The sequence below is a fragment of the Lissotriton helveticus genome, chromosome 5_1, assembly GCF_964261635.1.
Source record: "Lissotriton helveticus chromosome 5_1, aLisHel1.1, whole genome shotgun sequence".
Classification (NCBI taxonomy): domain Eukaryota; kingdom Metazoa; phylum Chordata; class Amphibia; order Caudata; family Salamandridae; genus Lissotriton; species Lissotriton helveticus.
This window is the reverse complement of record NC_136065.1, coordinates 1,255,047,479-1,255,069,139: the sequence shown is the minus strand read 5'-3', so window position 1 is coordinate 1,255,069,139 and position 21,661 is coordinate 1,255,047,479. Positions and strand designations below refer to the sequence as shown.

At 44.4% G+C, this 21,661-nt stretch overlaps 1 protein-coding gene across 2 annotated transcripts in view; it reads left to right on the top strand.

Annotated features, from left to right (window-relative positions):
* LOC144755272 (uncharacterized) overlaps positions 1-21,661 on the top strand; it is a 159,442-nt gene that overhangs the window by 97,428 nt on the left and 40,353 nt on the right. The window contains exons 6-7 of one of the 2 annotated variants that reach the window (XM_078644039.1): positions 2,300-2,389; positions 6,074-6,184. In XM_078644039.1, the coding sequence (XP_078500165.1) occupies positions 2,300-2,389; positions 6,074-6,184 (201 nt within the window). The remainder of the gene's footprint in view (positions 1-2,299; positions 2,390-6,073; positions 6,185-21,661) is intronic. The other variant, XM_078644040.1, reaches the window with a different exon arrangement.

Genomic DNA, 21,661 nt, shown 5'->3' with positions numbered 1-21,661 from the left:
TCGTTTTACTTTAACAACTCCAAAACAACTGAACGGATTTACACCAAATTACACAAAGCACTCTTTCTGGACCAAGACCCAGCGTCTGCCAAATTTAGTATAATTCCGTTCAGATTGTAGTTGTGTCTAAAATCCCTATGGGAAACTGCCTGGGGAAAACCGATTTGGGACCCCCCTTTTTCTTAGCCCACTTTCCTTTTTATTTAGGCTTTGAGTTACAGTGAAAAGATGACGGATGATCTTATTGCATAATTCATTCAGTTTCTAAAAGTGATCAGGATCAAGGATCCCAGTTTTCATTTCCTACCGATTTAATACATAAATACAAATGGAAAATGAAGAAATGTTGTCTTCTTTTGAGTGTCTCTCATTCTAGTCAAACATGACAGGTAGGCCAGGAGCTATATATAGTGACGGTATGGGTAGTTTAAAAATATATCTTTTTCGTGTATGGCTGCTTGCAGTACATTTGTCATTTTTTCAGGGTAATGTACTGTTTGATTTTATTAGATCATTTAACACTCTAAAGCCTAAGTGACATCAAAGTGAAAGTTACATTCATCGGTTAAATAAACGTGGAAATATACTAATCGCAATACTATTTTTTGTAACTTACCAATTAATCAAAAACAATGTATACCAATAACATGAGAAAAACACGCATTAAGAAAGGCTTGGATTATAAGTGAAAGAGCCTTTCATAGAATACTGAGTTTTTTTATGTCTTATTGTGGATGAGCGAGTGGGCAAATGCAAGTATGAGTCAATGGGGGTTTGGGGTGACAAACATTGCCAGGAAGCAATGAGATGCTAGAGCACACATGTGTATTTTACACAATTGAATACATGCGTTTCAGGCCAGGATACATGTGCCTCCAACTAGCTCCACTGCTTCTGCTACACCATGGCCACTTGAGAAACAATGATGGGCCTAATCACAAGGCTAAACTTACACTTGCAGATTTACTCGTGTGTAAATCTACTCCTGTACCTAGATGTAAGTCTACACTTTTTTGCTATTCCCCATTTCCCCTTAGATATATCTTTACATTGTGACTTCTTGATCTGAATCCTGTATGCAGTGTTTCTTGAACTAGCTATGCTTATGTTTTAGTAAAATCAATAAATAAATAAATAGATAAAAATCTAGTGTCTCTTAAAGATTTATAAATGGTGGGATGAAGATTTTACATTGTTTTGCCTTAGATGAACTAGTCAACAAAGGAATGATCATGTAATTTGTAGATGCTCATGCAGGTAACATATCATTTTTGTAAAACACATATACACAGTGTATCACATGCATTGAAATTTGTTAGGAGCAATATAGAGTTACAAAATCTGAAGAGAATACAGCTTCAAGAGCCACATATGCATTAGAGTGGCCATTAACCTATCTTCAGGAAACTGATATGTAGCCTGAACGATAGCTAACTATGGGGTCCATTAGGATGGCGGATGGAGCGCCACCGCCATGCAGGCGTGGCGATCCATCCGCCATCCTTGCCCGTCCGCCACCTTTCTTCCCCCCGCCATATTACAATGGCAGGGGGACCGTGGCGGAGGGGAAAACCGTCTGTTGCTTTTCCGACACGGTCGCCTTGCGACCCCAGCGGAAAAGGCCTGATATGGTGGCGGTATCTATCAGACACCGCCAGCCATATTAGGATGGCCTGGGAGGAATGCCTTTCCATGGCGGCAATGCCGCCACGAAAAGGCATACGGATCCTGCTTTGGGGGCCCGTTGCGGGCCCCCAGGGGGAAGGGTGGGGTGGGGGTTGCACATGAGGGGTACCTATGGTACCCCCCTCCGTTTCACAGCACAACATGGCAGGCACCGCGCGGTGCCTGTCATGTTGTGCTGTGAAACGCACAACAAGCATTTTTCACATTGCGGCGGCCGGTGCTTTAAGCACCGGCCACCGCAATGTTAAAAATGCGGGATGCACCCTCCACTGGGGCGGGTGCATCCTAATTGGGGGCATGGTTCCTCCGCCCTTGTGGCGGACGGTACCTACCCCCGACAGGATGGCGAACGGACTTTGTCCCACCGCCATCCTAATGGACCCCTATGTCCTTACTGAGAGTACACAGCAATGATCTATAGTTTGTTTTGTGCCCAGGTCTGATTACTGTGACTAACACACTGTTGTGTCACTTTATCGTGCGAGTGTTGCCAAAATTGAAGTGTAGTCTATACACAGCTGCAATATAATTGCATTTTGGATTTTAGTCAACATTTCAGTTTTCTACAACTAAATACAATGTTAAGTACAACTGATTTTACTTTCTAAAATAGGTTACCCATATCACAGTGTTGAAGAAGAGGCACGGTTGAGCAATATTCCCAACACAGAAAGGGAAGAAAGCAACATCAGTCACACCTCGGGTAGGTTACAAACAATTTACGGTCAGTTGTGACTGTAAAGAGCATTGCAACAAGTTAATTTTACAAATGTTTATGCACTGTTAGTTTATTGATATTGAACAGTGATTAAAAGCTCTAAATCTAACTCTTGTCTGCTCTCTGCTTGAAGTTACGCTTTCAAGTAGACCACTTTTTTTTAATGACATTCTAGATTTTTCAAAATGTTGATTTTGGATGCAAGAATATTGACTCAGTATAACACAATTAGAGTTAGTTATTACCACAGTGAATAGAGAAAAGGCAACTTATACAAAGGAATATAAAGCACATGTGGAATGTAAGTGCACCACTTGTAATCTGAAGGTTAACTTAAGACATCTAGGAATTCACCCATATGCAGTTTATATGAGACTCTGGCTCTGATTCAGAGTATGAAGATGAATTCTGATCACTGAACAAAAGGGCGCTGTAAACTAATGGTCACACTTTGTCTGTATTTTTTACCCTTACAAATTTCGCTAAATTAAACCCGCCAAAATTCATCGGAGAAAATGTATGTGATAAAGCCAAAACATGTAGCTTTTAGTGCATTATGTACCTAATCGACCTCTTATGTCTCATTTTACCTTATCAAACGTGTAATATAATGCAGTTACCACTCTCGGTAAATATTTCACCATGGAGTTTCTGCATTTACTGGATGGGATGGATACTACCCACTATCCCGACATACTTTGAACTTGGGCCATAGTGATCACGATTCATGACTAAATCATCAGGTCACACCTAATACCCTTTGCGGTGAAACAGCATCTGCCAAGGACAATCCAATTCATGTTGTTTGATGTCAAACTCCAGTTAGTTCCCTATCATTGCTAGGCCTACTGTCAAAGACCCTCAACTATTTAGTAAACTGAATCATCATTTCAACCATTCAAACTCCATATAAAGCTTCTGCTTTATCTGTGTAATATCTCCAAAAATGCCATTATCCAAATGTACTTCAGACTTAAACTCTCAGACATATAGTAGTGTAGTTCCTATATTCCCAATAGGCTCTGCGCATTGGAATAATTTATCCTATAGATTTGACGTAGGACTTATGTCGACTAGGTCTCTATCGAGTATATTAGACTTAATTGTGAGTGCCAGCTAGCTCAGAGGTCACTAGAAACGTTCTTGAATAAACAAGAAGGGATTATTTTCTGACAACCGCATAAACATGACAACTTTGGTTCCTCAATAATAAAACTGATCTTCAGAGTCGTGGAAACAATAGATAGATATTTTACTCAATCAATCGTGCATGCTTCATTTCATCAGAGGTGCAGAGAAATGGATAGTTGGGCGTTTTCAATAAAAGGGTTTATTGAACAGTCTTCTTTCTCATGCAAGTAAAGTGAACTGCTACAATCGTAATACTGGTTTCAAAGTATAATGCATACAGTAAGAAGAGTATTACGAAATAATACTATAAAAGCATTGTATGGTTTCTAAACCATAGATAAATACATACATAAATAACAAAGGCTAAAAAGAACTCAACTGGAGCTTCTAAAATACGCCTACCGCAATGTACTTAACCTAAGTCTAGTACGCGGGAAGAAGTAAGTGAGGTGTAGCATAGGTTTAGTTTTTCTTTGCCAAGAATCAAACCAAGATTTCTCCTAGGGTCTTATCAGCTCCGTACCTTGGTTTTAGAATGACGGAGGTCTGGTATCTCTGTCTCGTACTCGATTTCCCAACACCCCACTTGGAAACACTGGAGCTGGATTCTCGCCAGGAGAAATGCAGCCTCTTGATCAGTGCGTCAGCTGGAGGTTCGGCTTCCTTCGGCACTTGCTGTAAAGAGCTGCGTCAGGCAAGTAGATAGTCGAACTGCTCCGAACCACCATGTGTTTACTAGGGCAAGTGTAGGCATATTTATACCTGGAAGGTGCCTAGTTTGACCTAAACTCTGACATAATAACGTCATCAAAGAACCCCAAGGGAATGGTAGTTCTTTGAAAACTCCATGAATTCTTGGACAAATCAATATTCAAGCAAGGGGATGTCCCTGACTGCAGAAGCTGAGTTTTCCAAGAAATCATTGTGGCTTTTTGGAACGAGTGGAAGTAGCCATGCCTGTATTTTAACTGCATGGGTTATGTCTAAATATGGTTATGATTTCTATGCCTATTTAAGGGCAATCTGAATTATACCTTAATGATGGCATGAATCGATAAATTTCGCTCGGATCCTAAAACGCTATACAACAATATGTTACATATAAAATAGAAAAAAATCGAATCCCTTTCCAACTCCGGCACATAACTGATACCCTACAAAATTAAAACCAAAAAATACAGGAATCATAATTCTCTTTGCAAAATCGAAATTTCTTAAGTTACAGTTGTTTATGCTGTCATTTGATTAAAGAACTGTTCATAACTCCAACCGCCACACAACCTGATTAGATATGCTTTGCTGGCAAAACCGAGACAGTGAGCTTACTCGAAATTATAGCCAAAATAGTCCTCTATCCATCCTACTCATGAGTTCTGGACATGCAGCAAAAAATCAGCAATTTATCCAGGATTGGCAAATGCATGGAGCCCTAACACTACATCCATCACTCTACTCAAATCATGGTTTGATACATTTGGCCTAGTGTAAATCACCATTATTAACTCCTTACTCAGCCCAAGTGCCTTCTCTGATGCTCTGGACAAGTCCTACCGTATGTAAAAATTATCACTAGAATGCAGCAATCTGAGCAACTGTAGCCCCATTTCTAGTATTTGTTCTTGGGCAATGCAAAAGCATAATATAAGAACTTAAAACACACACAGCACAACTATTGTATTCATCATTACTTTTAACACGATTGCATTCCTTCTTGTATTCTTACTTCTATGTTCTGTGCCGGGGTTCCATGGATGGGCGGTTGGTGGGATTACTGAGCTTGAGAACCTGGAGTAGAGTGGTTGTTTAAGCTGTCCTCTTTCTACCCAAATAATACTTCTCACCATTCACCTGATGTTATTGTGATGATTATATCCATTCTATGTGAGTGATAATTAGGCTCTTTCCCACGTTCAAGTTCTGAGATTGTAATCTTTCATATAGTACATGAGGTCTCCACATTTTAGACAATGATGAAGCCTGCATCATTGTACTGGTGGACAATTCACAAGGTCTTGGTATAACGGGTGATAGGTTCTACGGAATATTTTATGTGTTTACATATTTGGGGCAGGATCTTGGGCTTTCTAACAGAAAAGCAATGAGTCCACGATGAAGGAGAGTTGAAGGGAATGAGGAAGAGTGGGTGAATTCAGAATGGAGCAGCAAAGAGGCAAGGAGAAAATGCATAGGCTTAGACATGAGAAACAGGCAAAGAAGTTGGAGAAAGAGAGTGTGTTTGTGTTTAAGAGAGAAAGCATAAGCATTCAGAACCACAAACACGAGAGAAGCATCTAAATTTAAGAAGTGAAACAGTCACACAGAGAGACAGCGTAAGAGCTAGATCAAGCACTGATGTTAAGGTACAGTAATGACTGGAGGATGGAGTCTGAGAAAGCCAAACGGTTTCCATTACAACTAGTCCCCACCTGTTTCGTGTTCTACAAAAGTCTGCATTTCATTAGAGCGAAAAGACTGTTTTGGTGCTATCCTGGTGAGAGATTGTTCCTCACTGGGAAAATCCCTGTGTTTTCATGGCAGGACCTGAAGATTCTACACTGATGAGCTCAATTGGCATTAACGAAGAGGGAGAGACTTACCCCCTTGATGTCCAGGAATGTAGAAAGAGAGCACGCATTAACAGTATTTCAGGTGAGCAATCAAACTTTATTCAGAATCACATCAATATGAAAAGCAATATTAAAACAGCAAGACATTTGTGAAACCTATTGTTTCTCTTTTCTTGTCTTTATTATGTTACTCGCTTCTAAAGGATACACTTCTGTCTGTTGTAGACCTGTTCTTTTAAAGGCAGCTAACATGACCTTTCTATGTAATACTATGGAAGGTTAAGTGAGTGAAGGGCTGGTGCTTATTACACATACTTCTGGAAACGTATCACTACTTCTCGGAATGCCAAAACAACCGTAGAGATAGAGAAGTATTCCCATCTCCACAGTAGAGTGCCTTGACTGCCATACAGATTGGCTGGTTAAGCACTCAGTATCCATCCTTCTCACCTTTTAGAGGAGAGTTAAAACTGTTTAATGTTAATATCAAAAACCACTAGTTTCCATGATGATATGGAATAATCAGGAGGGAATAAAGTAACGTGTGGCATTAGCTGAACACTAAACTTGCATACCTCATCCACAGATATGTCAGGTCCCTTCTACCTTTGATCACTCAAAAGAATAGTGCAGCCTTGGCATACAGGTCCACATATATCATAAAGGGTGCATTCAGTGAGTAGATGACATTGCCTCTGCCCTCCATTGCAAGAAACGCCCATTATGATGAGGACACGTATGCATGGCAGCTTTCAGAGGAAGGAAGAGTGCTTCATCGACACATTTGAAAGCTGCAGTCCGATACTGCTAAACTGTTGCTAGATCAAGTGCTCCCTAACCTCTTCTGTGTCCCAATCTTACCAACAACAAGGTGATTATCTCCAATGATACCCTCTTGTAAGTTTTGTAGTTCAACCTTCCTCTTATGAACTCTCTTCGTCAAAGCAGTGTTCGCAAGTGATATGATACAGCAGCTTTTAAATACCAGGTGTGAACTTTAAATAGGTACTTTACTACAAATTGGCACAATTGAAGTCTTATAGGAAACAAAATTAGGTGACCATGTTTCAGTGGGACAATAATTGTGAATATTTGTACTGGTATAAAGTGACATGAGAACCCCAATGTTCTCACAGACCATCACCAGGACGAAACTGAATTATTTGTACAGTGAATGCAAAAATGGAAGCCCTACTTCACCAGGGCCTCTGTATATGTGTCCACTATGGTGCTTAACAATGATTCAGTCTCTGTTGCATAGTGCATATCAATGCTTGGTTTAAGTAATGGACAACATTTCAAAACACACAATGCTTGGTGATAACCTGACTAGTACACTCCAGTCACACCTACAAATACCAGTCAGCAACAAACAACCAAAGCCCAACCTTTCAAAAAGATGGCATGGTTATTATCCCTCTAAAAAATACAATTCATGAACAATGCAGGGCCCTGCAGCAAGTAAGACCAACAAAAATGGTAAACAAGAGTCCATAGACACAATACTGTGTCATGGATATAAAAAGTAACAGAAATAGAAAATAACAGATGGCCTAAAAGTATAAGTTCCTTGTTGAATTAAGTTAATACACTTAAAGATCAAATGAAGATCAAGAAGACCGACAGAAAGAGCAATGGGTTTCTCAGTTGTAATGAAGGATGGTATGTATCGAGGTACGGTGCCTCTTCATAAAACAATCACTGAAATGTTCCCAACATTGATCGTACATAGAGCCCACTGTTCAGATCTCTGGGTGAGAGTTGTAATCTTCAACAATGTTATGCTAACTCTGCATCTGTCCTAGCCCCAGTAAATTCTCTGGTGTGAAAAGGGTGCAGTCCAAGGGTAAAATTCTAAAGAATTGGGGTATATTCCAAAATCAGATTGACCCTCCACTCAGGAAATGAAAACACTCATCTGGCTGAGAACCTTTTCTCTGCAGAAAGCAATACAGTAGTGACAATCGATGCAAGGGACCTTTTCCTTTCCTTCTGGCTTCTCAAAACACATTATCAAAGTGTAGAATTCCACCACAAAAACAGACTGGTGTAAGAAATCATCCTTTATAAATAGGATCAATCAGCATGGCTCATTTAGCTAAAAAGGACTTCTCATTTAGTCTTTTTGAATACGCGCATTCTGTGACTCACTCACAAGATGAACCTATGGACGTGCTTTGAACTCCACACAGACTAAATGTTTCTTTCAGGTGCACCAGAGGACCATAATGACAGCATACAAATACCGGATTTTACTGTTAACTAGTAGCCTAAATGATTAAATATTTTTGTTTTCTAAGTTTACATTTCACAGGTGTAATTCACTTGTGAGTTTCATGTAGAGGGCATATGCTGTTGAAATGAAATACTTATTGCCCTGTTGAAAGTGCCTTATGCACGGACTCGATAACAACATTTCTTTTCTTTTTCTAAGTCACCTTATTACAAATACATTTTCAAGTGTCATCCCGTAACACAAATTGTTTGTGAGTATCATGAGAACTACATGTCCGTGTTACCTTCTCACTCTCTCCACAATCAAACCAATGGAGGGTGGAAGATGCAGGGCTTATGCTGAAAGTATTACGGTTGTCCTCTAGCCAAAATGATAGTTTTCCCAAACCATGTTGAGGTGTGTCAACATCAGGGTTTCTAACTTTGGAGCCTTAGCTTGCTATGCCATCAGATAACCCATGATTTTCACTTAGGCAGACAGTGATAATGCTACTTTTAGCTTATTAAGGGGCCACCTCCTGGAGCTGTGAGGTTACATTCACTGCTGCCTCTGCTGATAGCACTGACCAATTCTTTAATTACTCAACGGGTTTTCATTATTGATTCTAACTGTGGCGTTCCCATTTATTAGTTACTCTCTCATGCAGACCACTTCCTGGGGCTGTGAGGCTATATTGATTGTTTCCTCACCAAGGATGCATTTATAACCAATATGGTGTTACTCTATGTTTGAGGCATATGAGCTGTAGATCATATGTGTTAGCATAGATCGCCATCTGGTGTTGGGCTTGAATGTTTGCAATTAGTTTTTTTCCGAAGAAGTCTTTGTAGTCACGAGGTAGGTGACTCCTCCTTTCGGTGATCGTGCGCATGGGCATCGACTCCATCCTTAGATTATTTTCTCCGCCATCAGGTTCGGATGTGTATTGCTGCGCTCCGGTTCGGTATCGTTTTGCACTCCTTTGATGCGCAATCCACTACCCTCGGCGGTATTATCTTCGCGGTTTCCTATTCGTCGCGTATCGTCCAAACCGTGAAAACCTTTGATCGGGAACTTCGAGGCAGGCCGTCTGGCCTACCGGTGCCGACCATGCAAGCAGTCGATGGAATGGACTCAGTTCAAGCTATGTCCTGGTTGTCGTGCTAAATTTCCACGCACCGACTTGCACGAGGTCTGCAACCTGTGCCTATCCCCGGAACATGAAGAAACATCCTGCGAAGCATGTCGATCATTCCGATCGAAGAAGACCATCCATGATCGTCGGGCTTGACGCCACGAGATACAACGTGGCAGTGACTCCGTACCGGGCATCTTTGCCGACGAACCGGAACACAGTCCTGCCACAGAAGCCGAAGAAGAGGAAGAACTGATCTCCGTGTCCGAAGCCGACTTCGACATGGAAGAAGACCTGAATGTCACTCTGGCACAACGGACTGTGAGTACAGACCCCCATGTGCCCACTCAGGCTGAGGAAAAGGCTTCGGTATCACACTCGGGTTCCGGTCGACATCGTGAAAAATGTTTCATATGCCCCGCCGCCCGGCTATGAAACACAAGCCTTCCGGCTCGGGCTCGAGCCGATCCCAGGCCGTTGCTGAGCCAACACCTTCGGCACCGAAACATAGGGACAAACATGGGCCTCTTTCCACGTTGTTGGTACCGAGGACATCTTCCACACTGAAAATCTCAGAGCCGAAACCCTCTAAACCAAAAGAGCCTGAACAGAAGTCGTCCAAGCCGAAAACCTCGGAGCCGAAACGCTCCTCACCTAAAATCTCGGAGCCGACAACCTTCGTGCCGAAAAGTTCAGAGCTGAAACTCACCACTCCGAAGGCTCCACAGCCTAAACCGGCTAAAAGTAAAGAACCCGATTCCAAACACTCTGCACCCTAAGATTCCAAACACTCTTCACCCAAAGACAATAAACAAAAATCTTTAATGCCGAAATCCACTCAGAAAGGAACAGGCACTCCTTCAAAGAACTTCCATCTGAAGAACCACCTCTGCATGTAGAAAAGTCAGCCCACATCGCACCCGATGCCCAGGCTGCTGGTGCAGGGCGACTCTTAGTTCCTATCTTGAATAATTACCAAATGAAGAGACAGGCACTGGAAGCAGGAAGACAAAGGAAAAAGGTTTATTTCTCATGAGGAGAGCATGTCATTTGGGACACTCGCATAGTGTCTTCGGGAGGTGCTCTAACAAGTTTCTCTGAGGCTTCGTCTTTTATACACAGGTTTATGACACACACATCCTTCATTACAATCAAGACATTGTGAAGTGTGAAGATATTCCAACACGTGGCTACAGTAGGGGCCCTTATCCTCCATACAATAGGAGGGGGCTGTCACGCAGCTGAGTGTTCTGCTGATTCCTTTGGAATGTGTGCGCCTGATCGAATCTCAGGGGGTGGGGTGGTCATGATCAATAGTGGCTACTTTCAAGAGAGGCGAGTGCATACAGTAGTGGGCAATAAACTGTATCCTCAGGCTAAGGGATGACCAGCGGTCCATGTGGACAATTAGGTTCAGAGGAAGAGGTCATCAAAGGAGGGGTATTCATGGAGGGAAAGGAGGTGTTGGTCAGGCGCGGGGTGTGATTCTCAGAGGCAGAGTTATAGGGGAGGGCTCATGACTTGTGCATGTGAGAGCGGGGGGGGCGGTCAGGGTGCATGGGGGAAGCTTGCAGGGTCAGGGAAGGGGCGCTGGTGGTCGATCGCAAGCTGAGAGACCATGGTACCTAAAATGGCTGTCGTGTACGTGTGTGCATGGGTCTATGCTAGCGGGATAACACAGTCAGTGTTTTAGCGATATCCGTTCTGCTTACAACAAGGGGTACTGTGAACACAAATGAACGCCGCTTATGTACATACACATTGCTATTTTCAACAGTCGCCGCTTTTTTACATAAGCGAGTTCAATTTCTACATAGTCGATGCGATAGGCAGAATGCACTACATGTCAGTTTACATTTGTTGGGTTCTTCATACAAGCCTAGAGATCGGCATAATATTTAGTCGGAGTCAAGAAAAGAGGTTCCGAAACATTACAGAATCAAGTTCAGACTTTTTCTCCGATGACATTAATTAAGAGTAATCTGATACCTTCGGGTCTTATCAGTACTTTGGGAAGCTAGATACATGGGTGACCGACGAAACATTTTTATAAGCAATAAAAATTGAGGGAGGAATGCAATTCGATGTAAACAACTAGTCAAGGGGTGGGTAGAAAGTTCAGGAAGGGGGGGGTCTTAGTGAAAAATGTCTTTTTCAACGACGAGCCACCACTGGTAGACTTTGGTAGTCCGTTTTCTTTTCGTTGGCGCTTTTGAGCACCGGCGGTGGAGCTATAAGTCCAGCTCGGAATCATCCTTACGCGTTGCAGGGTGCGATCAGTCCTCTGCTGTTAGATCACAGTCCTGTTTCCTAACTCATTTTCTTAGGGGTGCCTCATGCTGGGCACCTGCGTGTCTTTCTTTTTCCGTGGCAAAATCCCATTCCATAGTCAAAAGTTTATATGAAAGAGTTTGTTGAATAATCGAGGGAAGAGAGGGCGGAGTGGGGCCAGATCTTCGAACACACCAAGAGACCAAGGGAGCAAAGGACAAACGAGCAGGCAAGCCCAACAGTCGGACTCAAAAGGGGACGGGGACTTCAGGCACGAGTGGGTCAGCAAGTCGAGGGCTTCAAGGTAGCCCTTCATTCTTTCATCTGCCGAGTTTGAAAGTTATGCCTCGTCCCGCGTCTCGTTGCTCTGCGGCTCCACCTTTGGTCGTCACACGTGCTCCATGATCTGTGGCCAGGCTGTGCGTTACGTCCAGCTCCTCTCCTCCGGTGATTATATCTTTGAATGGGTAGAAAACAAGTTTTAGAAAAACTGGCAGGAGAAGACATTTATACATCTCAATTCCGTCCCCAATCCTATGTAGGTGGGGGATAAGTTCATCGGTCACAGTCAGAAGTCGTCACTTATGGAGTCTGTAGAAAGGCATTGCTTATTGAATTCATAGACCTGCTTAGCGTTCATTCGCGACATATGATGAGAGAAGTTGGACTTTTATACACAGTGTATTACATCAAATTCAAATTCGAGTCCTTATGTAGAGACTCGTCCTTCCCTTTAACCCAAGTATCGACCATCTTACATCTCCCTTCGGGGTCGGCTAACTCTTGTAAGTGGGGCGTTATCGTCATGAAGAAGGGGGAGGGGGTGAACGTAAAACATGCTCTTCTTGGGGAGTGAACGTTAATCAAGGTCATCAATTTCGCTTTCGAGGGTAGATGACATGAAGCTGGGGTTAATCGGGGGAAACGGGGACGCTTTGGACAGGGAGCTGGGGTCGATCGGGAGAAGTGGGGTACTCTGGACATCCACCCTTTAGTGCAGAGGAGCGAAGTAATCTGTGCATTGGGAATTGCATTTTTAGCGAACTGAGAAACAGGAGGCCATTGACGTTATAGTCCCCCTATAAAGGCCAGATTAGGGGACGTTAGTCGTCTGACCCGTCCTTTCTTTCATGACCAACTCGGGTTCTATTGTTTTGCAGAAAGGAGAGGTAGTAATATGGCAAGTTACAGTCGTTTTAGTTCCTGTCAATTTTTCCAAACACCTTTGTGCTCGAGGAAACCCAATTAGGTGTTGTGCCGGGAGGGGCACAACGTTACCATTACAAGAAAAGAGGGAACCGGGGGGTTTTTAGAGAGCGAGAGAGAGAGAGAGAGAGAGAGAGAGAGAGAGGGAGAGAGAGAGAGAGAGAGAGAGAGAGAGGGAGAGAGAGAGAGTGAGGGAGAGAGAGAGAGAGAGAGAGAGAGAGAGAGAGAGAGAAAGAGAGAGAGATCGCACTCTAAATGGTCCATTCTGTACACGCAGACGTGTACAATAATGGGCCATCCAGTGCACACAGAACAACAGGGATTAAGTACTACGGAAATACAGACAGAGGGATGACGTAGATCCATGCATCACGTATACACAAACTCAGGCGGAGAAGACAGTACATGTATTATGTACGAAAATCCAAGACAAAACATAAAACAGTTATTGGCCAAAATTATCCCTTTCTGTATGCTGTGCATTCTTAGCATCCTAAGCTCTTTTTACCTTTTTCTTCTCTTTTAACCGTCGGCTGCCCTTACTGGTGGCTTTGATTGTACACACTTATGCCTTTGGCAATTGGTCAGGAACTAACCTGGTCGGGCTAATGCTCACGGTGGTATTTTCGAGTCATTTTAGCAAACGGTGTTTCCAGGCTGAGACAATAGTCGGTGTCAGTTGGAGAATAATGGGGCAGCTTTGGTATGTCTATGAGGATGCGAAAAAGGAGGTAGTAGGTCTTTAAGTGTCGGCAATATCCTTAGTCCTCCCGTCGGAGGGTACTTGTGTAATCCTTACCTCGGAATTTTCCTTAAACTTTCCCTATTTAGTTAAGTGTGGAGGGTTTAATCATGTGCGCACATTAGTTTAGATTGTATTATTCGGAGTGCATGGGCACCATAATTGGACGCCTTTTTCCCGTCTCTTCGTCCGTTAGATCACCATTTTCTTTTTCTCGTATTTTTAACCGATGTTCCAAAGTGACTTGCAGAAAAGAGGGAAAAAGAAGGGGGCGGGGGCAGCATTTAAGAATACATCAGTGCGCATAAACCCGAAAAGGCTTTTACTTACTACATACGCGGTCTATCTCCCCGGAACGCAGTTCTTGCCAATTCGGCATTTAAGCCCAGATGAACCTTTTAGTGTGCGAGAGATGATTATCGGAAGCCGGTGGATAGCATAGGTCACCCAAGTGTGGTATTACGGATCGTATGTAGGGAGGCCAGATGGCACTCCTTTGGAGCGACTTAGGGGCATTTTAGCACAATTTTTCTGATACAGGTAGCATATAAAGTATAGACTGAATTCCAGGGTCTTTTTAGCGGTTGCTTTAGGCCGTACGAAGATGTGCAAAGTACATACAACAAAAACCTGTTCCATTCATTTTTGCAGTATCTCTGCGTACTATACCTTTTAATCCTTAAACAGTGGTCATTTATTCGAAACTTACTAATTCACACGTGACAACTACGTTTGCTTTTTCCAGAAAATCTTTAATAAGAATGTCGGTGCATAAATATGGGCTTACAACCCCGTGGGCCGGCCACGGAGCAGGCTGGAACTGTTATATGTGGGGATACTTATTAGAGGAAAACTTTAATGGAGTCGGTGGTCGTTTATTTCATAATCTAAAAGTGCGACAAGTGCAACAAAATCATGTCGAGACTTCAGTGTGAGCGAGTGTCATGAGTGTTGGGTTTCCAACTTTCAATAATCATGATGCGCCAAACTTAACAACAATTCATTGTCCGAATGTTCAATTAATACCCATCTGATGTCAATTTACTGTCTGAACACATAATCAGTACCCACCCAATATCAATTCATTGTCCGAACATATAGCCAGTACCCATCCCATATCAATTCATTTCCCGAACTGACAGTACACATCCTGAATCAATTAATTGTCCGAACATATAATTAGTACACATCCTATATCAATTCGTGTGGTTAAAAAAAAAACCTTCATACATATCTCATGACACCAGGGCTGAACAATCGGGGTACAACAAGGAGTTGAAAGTTTCATTTGCATCGGCGCCATTTTGGGTGCGGTCAGGCAGAACCAGGCATAGTCTAAATTTCTAATAACTCGTGGTTGGCCCAGAGCTTCTTTTGGCAGTCCAAAAGTTCCGTTAAAGGGCAAAAGAAAGGATCGGTGGTCTGAACCATCAATCAAAAGGGGAGGGAGGCAACAATGTTCCTACCGGGTCATACTGTGCTTTCACCGGAACTGATCCGAACTGTAGTCTGCAGGATTCTAGTCATTCAAACTGAGGCTGGCGACAGCATGGAGGCGCCGACGTCCTGCGGCTACGTTTCCATCGTTCCGTGGGCAATCATGGCAGTCATTCCCCATCGGGGGTATCTGCGGGGGTCGGGGACTCCCGCGGCTCCTCTAGAATCTTCAAGGTCGTGGAGAACTATGATGGTGGAGTCAACAAGTGACCGGGCCATTCCTTCATGCTGGGCCGGCTCTTGCCAGGTCGATCGCCATTTTGAGAGTTCGGCAGCTACCGGCGATCACGGGGTCAAATGAGCGGACGGGCTCCAACCTGCCGGGCGAGGTGTTGCAGCATCGCCACAGTGGAAGAACCCTTTTCCGGGCGCCTGGAGCGCTGAGGGTGCAGCTGGGAAGCCTCCACCTGGGGAGGCGGGAGAGACTTGTTTGCACCGTCTCTCCCTCCCAGTGCACCCCACGGCGTCTCGCTTGACATTTGTTATGGCCAAACCAGGCGATGAGGACGAGGGGGGGGGGTCGGAGGCATGTGCAAGACATCCCCCCCCCAGGGTTGTCGCAGCCATTATTGAAGAAAGAAGTGGCGCCTGGCATGTTTTCGGGCCGGGCCTCCGGTGGATGGCGGCCGGACGCTCTTCGCCCTGGCCCCAGGAACGGGTTCCTTGGTTCATCCGGTGGGGTAAGCCTTGGCGTGTGACGCCTCTCCTGGGCCTTTCGTGCAGTGGCCTCTCCACTCCCAGGCCCTCCATGGATGCTGGTCCAGACTGGGAGAGAGAGGGGAGGGTCGAGGACATAGACATTCCCCCCCCTGCAACTCTCCAGGGTTGTCGTAGCAGTCCCCTTGGCCGGGTCCCTTCGGCCTCGGCCTCTCCTCCGGCTACACCCTATGTGATGATCTCCGGCCGACGGTTGGCAGCAGGACCCGCCCTATATGTGTTGCTTCCGGCTGGGCGTAGCCGCAAACCTGTTGCACTTTGGAAGTTTCCAGAATGGGGCGGATGTCTGTTGCTTTGTATCTTTCTCAGGTTGCCGTTATTGGGCGTGGCAGGCGGTGGGACAGACATGTTTGGAACAATGAGGGGCGATGAAGCCTCGTTGCCTCGTGGCCGTCGCAATGTCAAGCTTGGCTTCTCTTATTATTTTCAGGTTTCTTATTAAGGGCTTATTTCTAACGTTTCTTGTTTCTAGGACAATAATAGATTTTATCATTAAGTATCGTTATCGTTTCCTTGTTCGTTATTTAATAAAAAGTTCATCAGTGGCCTACTGATTTCGTTTTCCTATTCCTTTCTTTCCAGGTTGTTTCATGCTAAAGTTTCTATTAACAGGATACAGTGATCACTTCGTTATTATTACATATGTCCTTTTCACTAGGGGTGCTCTCTGGTCGGGCCAGATGACCTACCTCTAGTAAATGGTCCGGGTGAAACTGGCGTCTCAATCAATGGGGAGTAGATAGGCATGACAGATTACAACGGGGGACAAAGGTCCGCATTACCTACCCTTCACTACTTGCAAAGATTTTCCTACGTTTATTTGCAAACAGGGAATACCTCCAAAAAGAACCAATTCCCCAACAGTCAATGTTCGGGCAAACAATCAATCAATGAGGAACGAAATAGGCACGACGTGTTAAAGGTTTGCGTTACCTACCCTTCACTATCTGCAAAGGGAGAGAGAATATTCCTATTCTTCCCCGTTTGCAGGCAGAGAAGATCCTTAAGAGAACCAACTTCGAACAATTCAATGCTCGATTCAAACAATCAATCAATGGGGAGAAAAATAGGTATGACGGATTACAATGGGGACAAAAGTCTGCATTACCTATCCTTCACTATCTGCAAAGACTAAACAGAGTATGGCGACTCTGTGCTTGTTTGCAAATAGAGAATCTCTCAGAGACAATCAATAAGTAATACTAGTATTTTCAAACAATCAATCAATCAATTTTGCAATTTGTCGTGCGTCACGACCTTACCCGGACCGGACCATGTGGACAGTTCTTCGCCTTCCTTTTTCCAGCGCCCGATCGTTCTCTTTCTCCATGTTTTTACCGCAGCATTCCTGTGGGATTCCAGTCAGGACAATAGGTCATTTGAGAGAGGTCCGTTCGGAATCGGTGAAGTTCATTCAATCGGCAGCCGGACGAGGGCCCTCTCAAGGCAGGTATACTCCAATCATTTAGATGTTCACCTCATCGTCTGGACCTCTCTTACCGGACCTTATGTTGCTGATGGGCCCAACGTTGGGCGCCAATTGTAGAAAAGTCAGCCCACATCGCACCCGATGCCCAGGCTGCTGGTGCAGGGCGACTCTTAGTTCCTATCTTGAATAATTACCAAATGAAGAGACGGGCACTGGAAGCAGGAAGACAAAGGAAAAAGGTTTATTTCTCATGAGGAGAGCATGTCATTTGGGACACTCGCATAGTGTCTTCGGGTGGTGCTCTAACAAGTTTCTCTGAGGCTTCGTCTTTTATACACAGGTTTATGACACACACATCCTTCATTACAATCAAGACATTGTGAAGTGTGAAGATATTCCAACACGTGGCTACAGTAGGGGCCCTTATCCTCCATACAATAGGAGGGGGCTGTCACGCAGCTGAGTGTTCTGCTGATTCCTTTGGAATGTGTGCGCCTGATCGAATCTCAGGGGGTGGGGTGGTCATGATCAATAGTGGCTACTTTCAAGAGAGGCGAGTGCATACAGTAGTGGGCAATAAACTGTATCCTCAGGCTAAGGGATGACCAGCGGTCCATGTGGACAATTAGGTTCAGAGGAAGAGGTCATCAAAGGAGGGGTATTCATGGAGGGAAAGGAGGTGTTGGTCAGGCGCGGGGTGTGATTCTCAGAGGCAGAGTTATAGGGGAGGGCTCATGACTTGTGCATGTGAGAGCGGGGGGGCGGTCAGGGTGCATGGGGGAAGCTTGCAGGGTCAGGGAAGGGGCGCTGGTGGTCGATCGCAAGCTGAGAGACCATGGTACCTAAAATGGCTGTCGTGTACGTGTGTGCATGGGTCTATGCTAGCGGGATAACACAGTCAGTGTTTTAGCGATATCCGTTCTGCTTACAACAAGGGGTACTGTGAACACAAATGAACGCCGCTTATGTACATACACATTGCTATTTTCAACATGCATCCAAAACAGAAAAAACTCAGTATTGATCCAAATACTGGACACCTTACGGCTACTCTTCCCAAGAAACGGAAGTTAGACCTCCCACAAGATGCCCCTATACCTCTTAAGCAAAAAAAGCGATATGGGTACCAACCCTGCACCCCCTTGCATACCTCCATCTCCTCCTCCTATTCCAAACATCACACCATCAAATTTACCACCTCCAAGGTCACCTGACTCACAGGCTGACGATTTCGATGATGGGGATGGGGATTTCGTTGGGGATGATGATCATCATATCCCGCAAGATCCAGACATACCACATGACACTGACCCATGTGATGATTAAGGTAAGGATCCAGATGTACCAAATAACCCTGATTTAGGTTTTCCCCACCTGATGACAACATTGGCTTTGCGCAACTCATCAACAGGGCTGCCCAATATCACGCGGTGGACCTACATAGTAACCCTCTAGAGGAGGATTTCCTTGTAGAAATGTTTACACATTCACAGAGGTCTACTAACACTCTACCCATGCTAAAAGGCATGTTAAACATACTAACAAAGTATTCAAAGACCTAGTTAGAGCTTGAATACTAACACCTCAGGTAGATAAAAAGTACAAGGCCGCTCCTATAGACCAGGTGTATATAAAAGGTCAGTTACCACTAGACTCTCTTGCTGTGTCTAACGCCCGTAAGAGAGCTAAGCCTCAAACAACAGGCAACGCTCCTCCTCCTGATAAGGAGTTAAAACTCATTGATGCCTCAGACAAAAGGGTAGCTTCCCGGGTCGCCAATTCTTGGCGTATTGCCAATGCTCAAGCTCTATTGGCACCTCACGACAGGGCACATTATGATGAATTAGAATAACTTCTACAACATTTGCCAGAAGAACATAAGGGAAAACAACCTCATTCAGGAAGGGAAGCTCATCACGAACACTTCCATAAAATGCGCCCTAGATGCAGCTGACACAGCATCGTGTACTATCAACACTAGCATACTCCTGCGAAGACACGCTTGGCTTCGAATCTCCGGATTACTTAATCAGCTCTTCAATAAAGAACATCTTTTCGGGCCAACTGTAGATACTTCATTAGAAAAAATGAAGAAAGACACTGACACTGCAAAATCCATGGGAGCCCTACAATTACCTTCTAACAGGGGTTCCTTTCGTCGCTCCTCCTACAAGGGTGGCTCAAAAACACTGTTGTCAGAAAATCCCCCCTCCTCTTACAAGGGAAACAACCAATCTAGCCCCTCCAGAGACTATTTTCGAAGAGGCTACAGAGAAAACAATAACAAGGGCAGAGGAAGAGCTAACTCCAACCGCACTTCCCCTCCAACAAACAGCGACTTCCCCCCACCACCCCCTGACCAATCCACTCCTGACGGGGGACGTCTTTCACAGTTCCTACCTGTCTGGAATTCAACCACCTCAGACAAGTGGATTACACATTATCCAAAATAGTTATTGCCTGGAACTTACTGGCACTCCACCTACAATCCTTCCCAGAGAGCAAGCAATGTCACCAGAACAACTCACCCTGTTAAAGCAAGAGGTCCTCTCTCTGTTAGACAAACATGCAATTGAACCAGTCCGCTTACATCAACAAGGGACAGGAGTGTACTCCCTATACATTTTGCTTCCCAAAAAGACGGCTCTCTCAGGCCCATACTGGACCTCAGCCAGCTAAACCTCTACATTCAATGGGACCACTTCCACATGGTCACCCTACAACAGATGCTCCCATTACTTCCGCAAGGCGACTTTCTTTCCACTCTATATTTAAAGGACGCCTGCTTTCATTTTCCCATTCACCTGGCTCACAGGAAATATCTCGGGTTTGTTGTGGACGGACAACACTACCAATTCAAAGTCCTCCCATTCGGGGTCACTACAGCACCAAGAGTATTCACCAAGTGCCTAGCAGTTGTAGTAGCTCATTTAAGAAGACAACACATTCACGTCTTCCCTTACTTAGACGACTGGCTAAAAAAAGCCAAGTCGCAACACAGCTGCTTACACCACAGTTAGAAAAGAGTTCAACTACTTCACGACATGTGATTCACTGTGAACCTCACCAAGTCTCATCTGGAACAATCCAACACGCACGCGTATCTAGGAGCTACAATAGACACTCGCAAAGCTCTAGCATACCCCAACCCAGTCAGAATGCGCAACATGCAAACACTAATATCACAATTTTAACCACAACACTCACTACCAGCCCGTGTGTTTATGCAGTTGATCGGAATGATGGCATCCTGCATTCTAATTGTTCCTTACGCAAGACTCCAAATGCGTCTCCTGCAGGAATGTTTAGCAGGTCAGTTGAACCAGGCTCAAGGTCAGTTTAACGATCTGGTGTTGGTGGACGGCCGCACTCATCGCTCTCTACAGTGCTGGAATACACAAAACCTTTCCAAAGGGCTGCGATTCATAGACCCGGTTCCACAAATAGTGCTCACAGCAGACACATCCCTCACTGGTTGGAAAGCTCATCTTCAAACACATACCATTATGGGCATGTGGACTCTACAACAAAAGCAGCTCCACATAAACCATCTGGAGCTGCTCGCAATTTCTCTAGCATTGAAAACTTTTCAGACACGTCTAGTAGGCAAAGCTGTCCTAGTTTTTACAGACAACATGACAGCAATGTACTACAATCAAAAACAGGAGGAGGGGACACTCTCTACAGATTTCACACCTAGCTCAAAGCATATGGAGGTGGGCCATATCTCAAAACATGTACCTCCTTGCAAAACATCTCCCAGGAGTAGACTATCAGATTGCAGATCTGCTCAGTCATCAGAGACAACAGATCCATGAATGGGAACTACATCCCCAAGTACTCCTCCTATTCTTCTAAATGTGGGGCTACCCAGAAATAGATCTGTTTGCCACACAGTGCAACGCAAAATGCGCAAACTTCTTGTCCAGGTATCCACCCCCATTGTCCAAAGGCAATGCTCTATGGATGAATTGGTCAGGAAAATTGGCTTACGCTTTTCCAGGTCTCCTGCTAATTCCATTAGTAGTTCGGAAGCTCACTCAACAATCCCTCACAATGATCCTAGTTGCTCCCACCTGGGCTCAACAACCATGGTTCACAACCCTCTTGGAACTATCAATAGTTCCTCATCAAAAGTTACACCTCTCCACCAAGCTTCTCACTCAGAACCATGGAGAGATAAGACATCCAGATCCCAATTAACTCAACCGTGCAATCTGGCCCCTGAAATCTTGAAATTTGGCTACCTTATTCTCCCACCAGACTGTATGAACGTCATTAGAGAGGTTAGACGCCCTACCACAAGAGCGTGCTATGCAGCAAAATGGAAATGATTTGTGATTTATT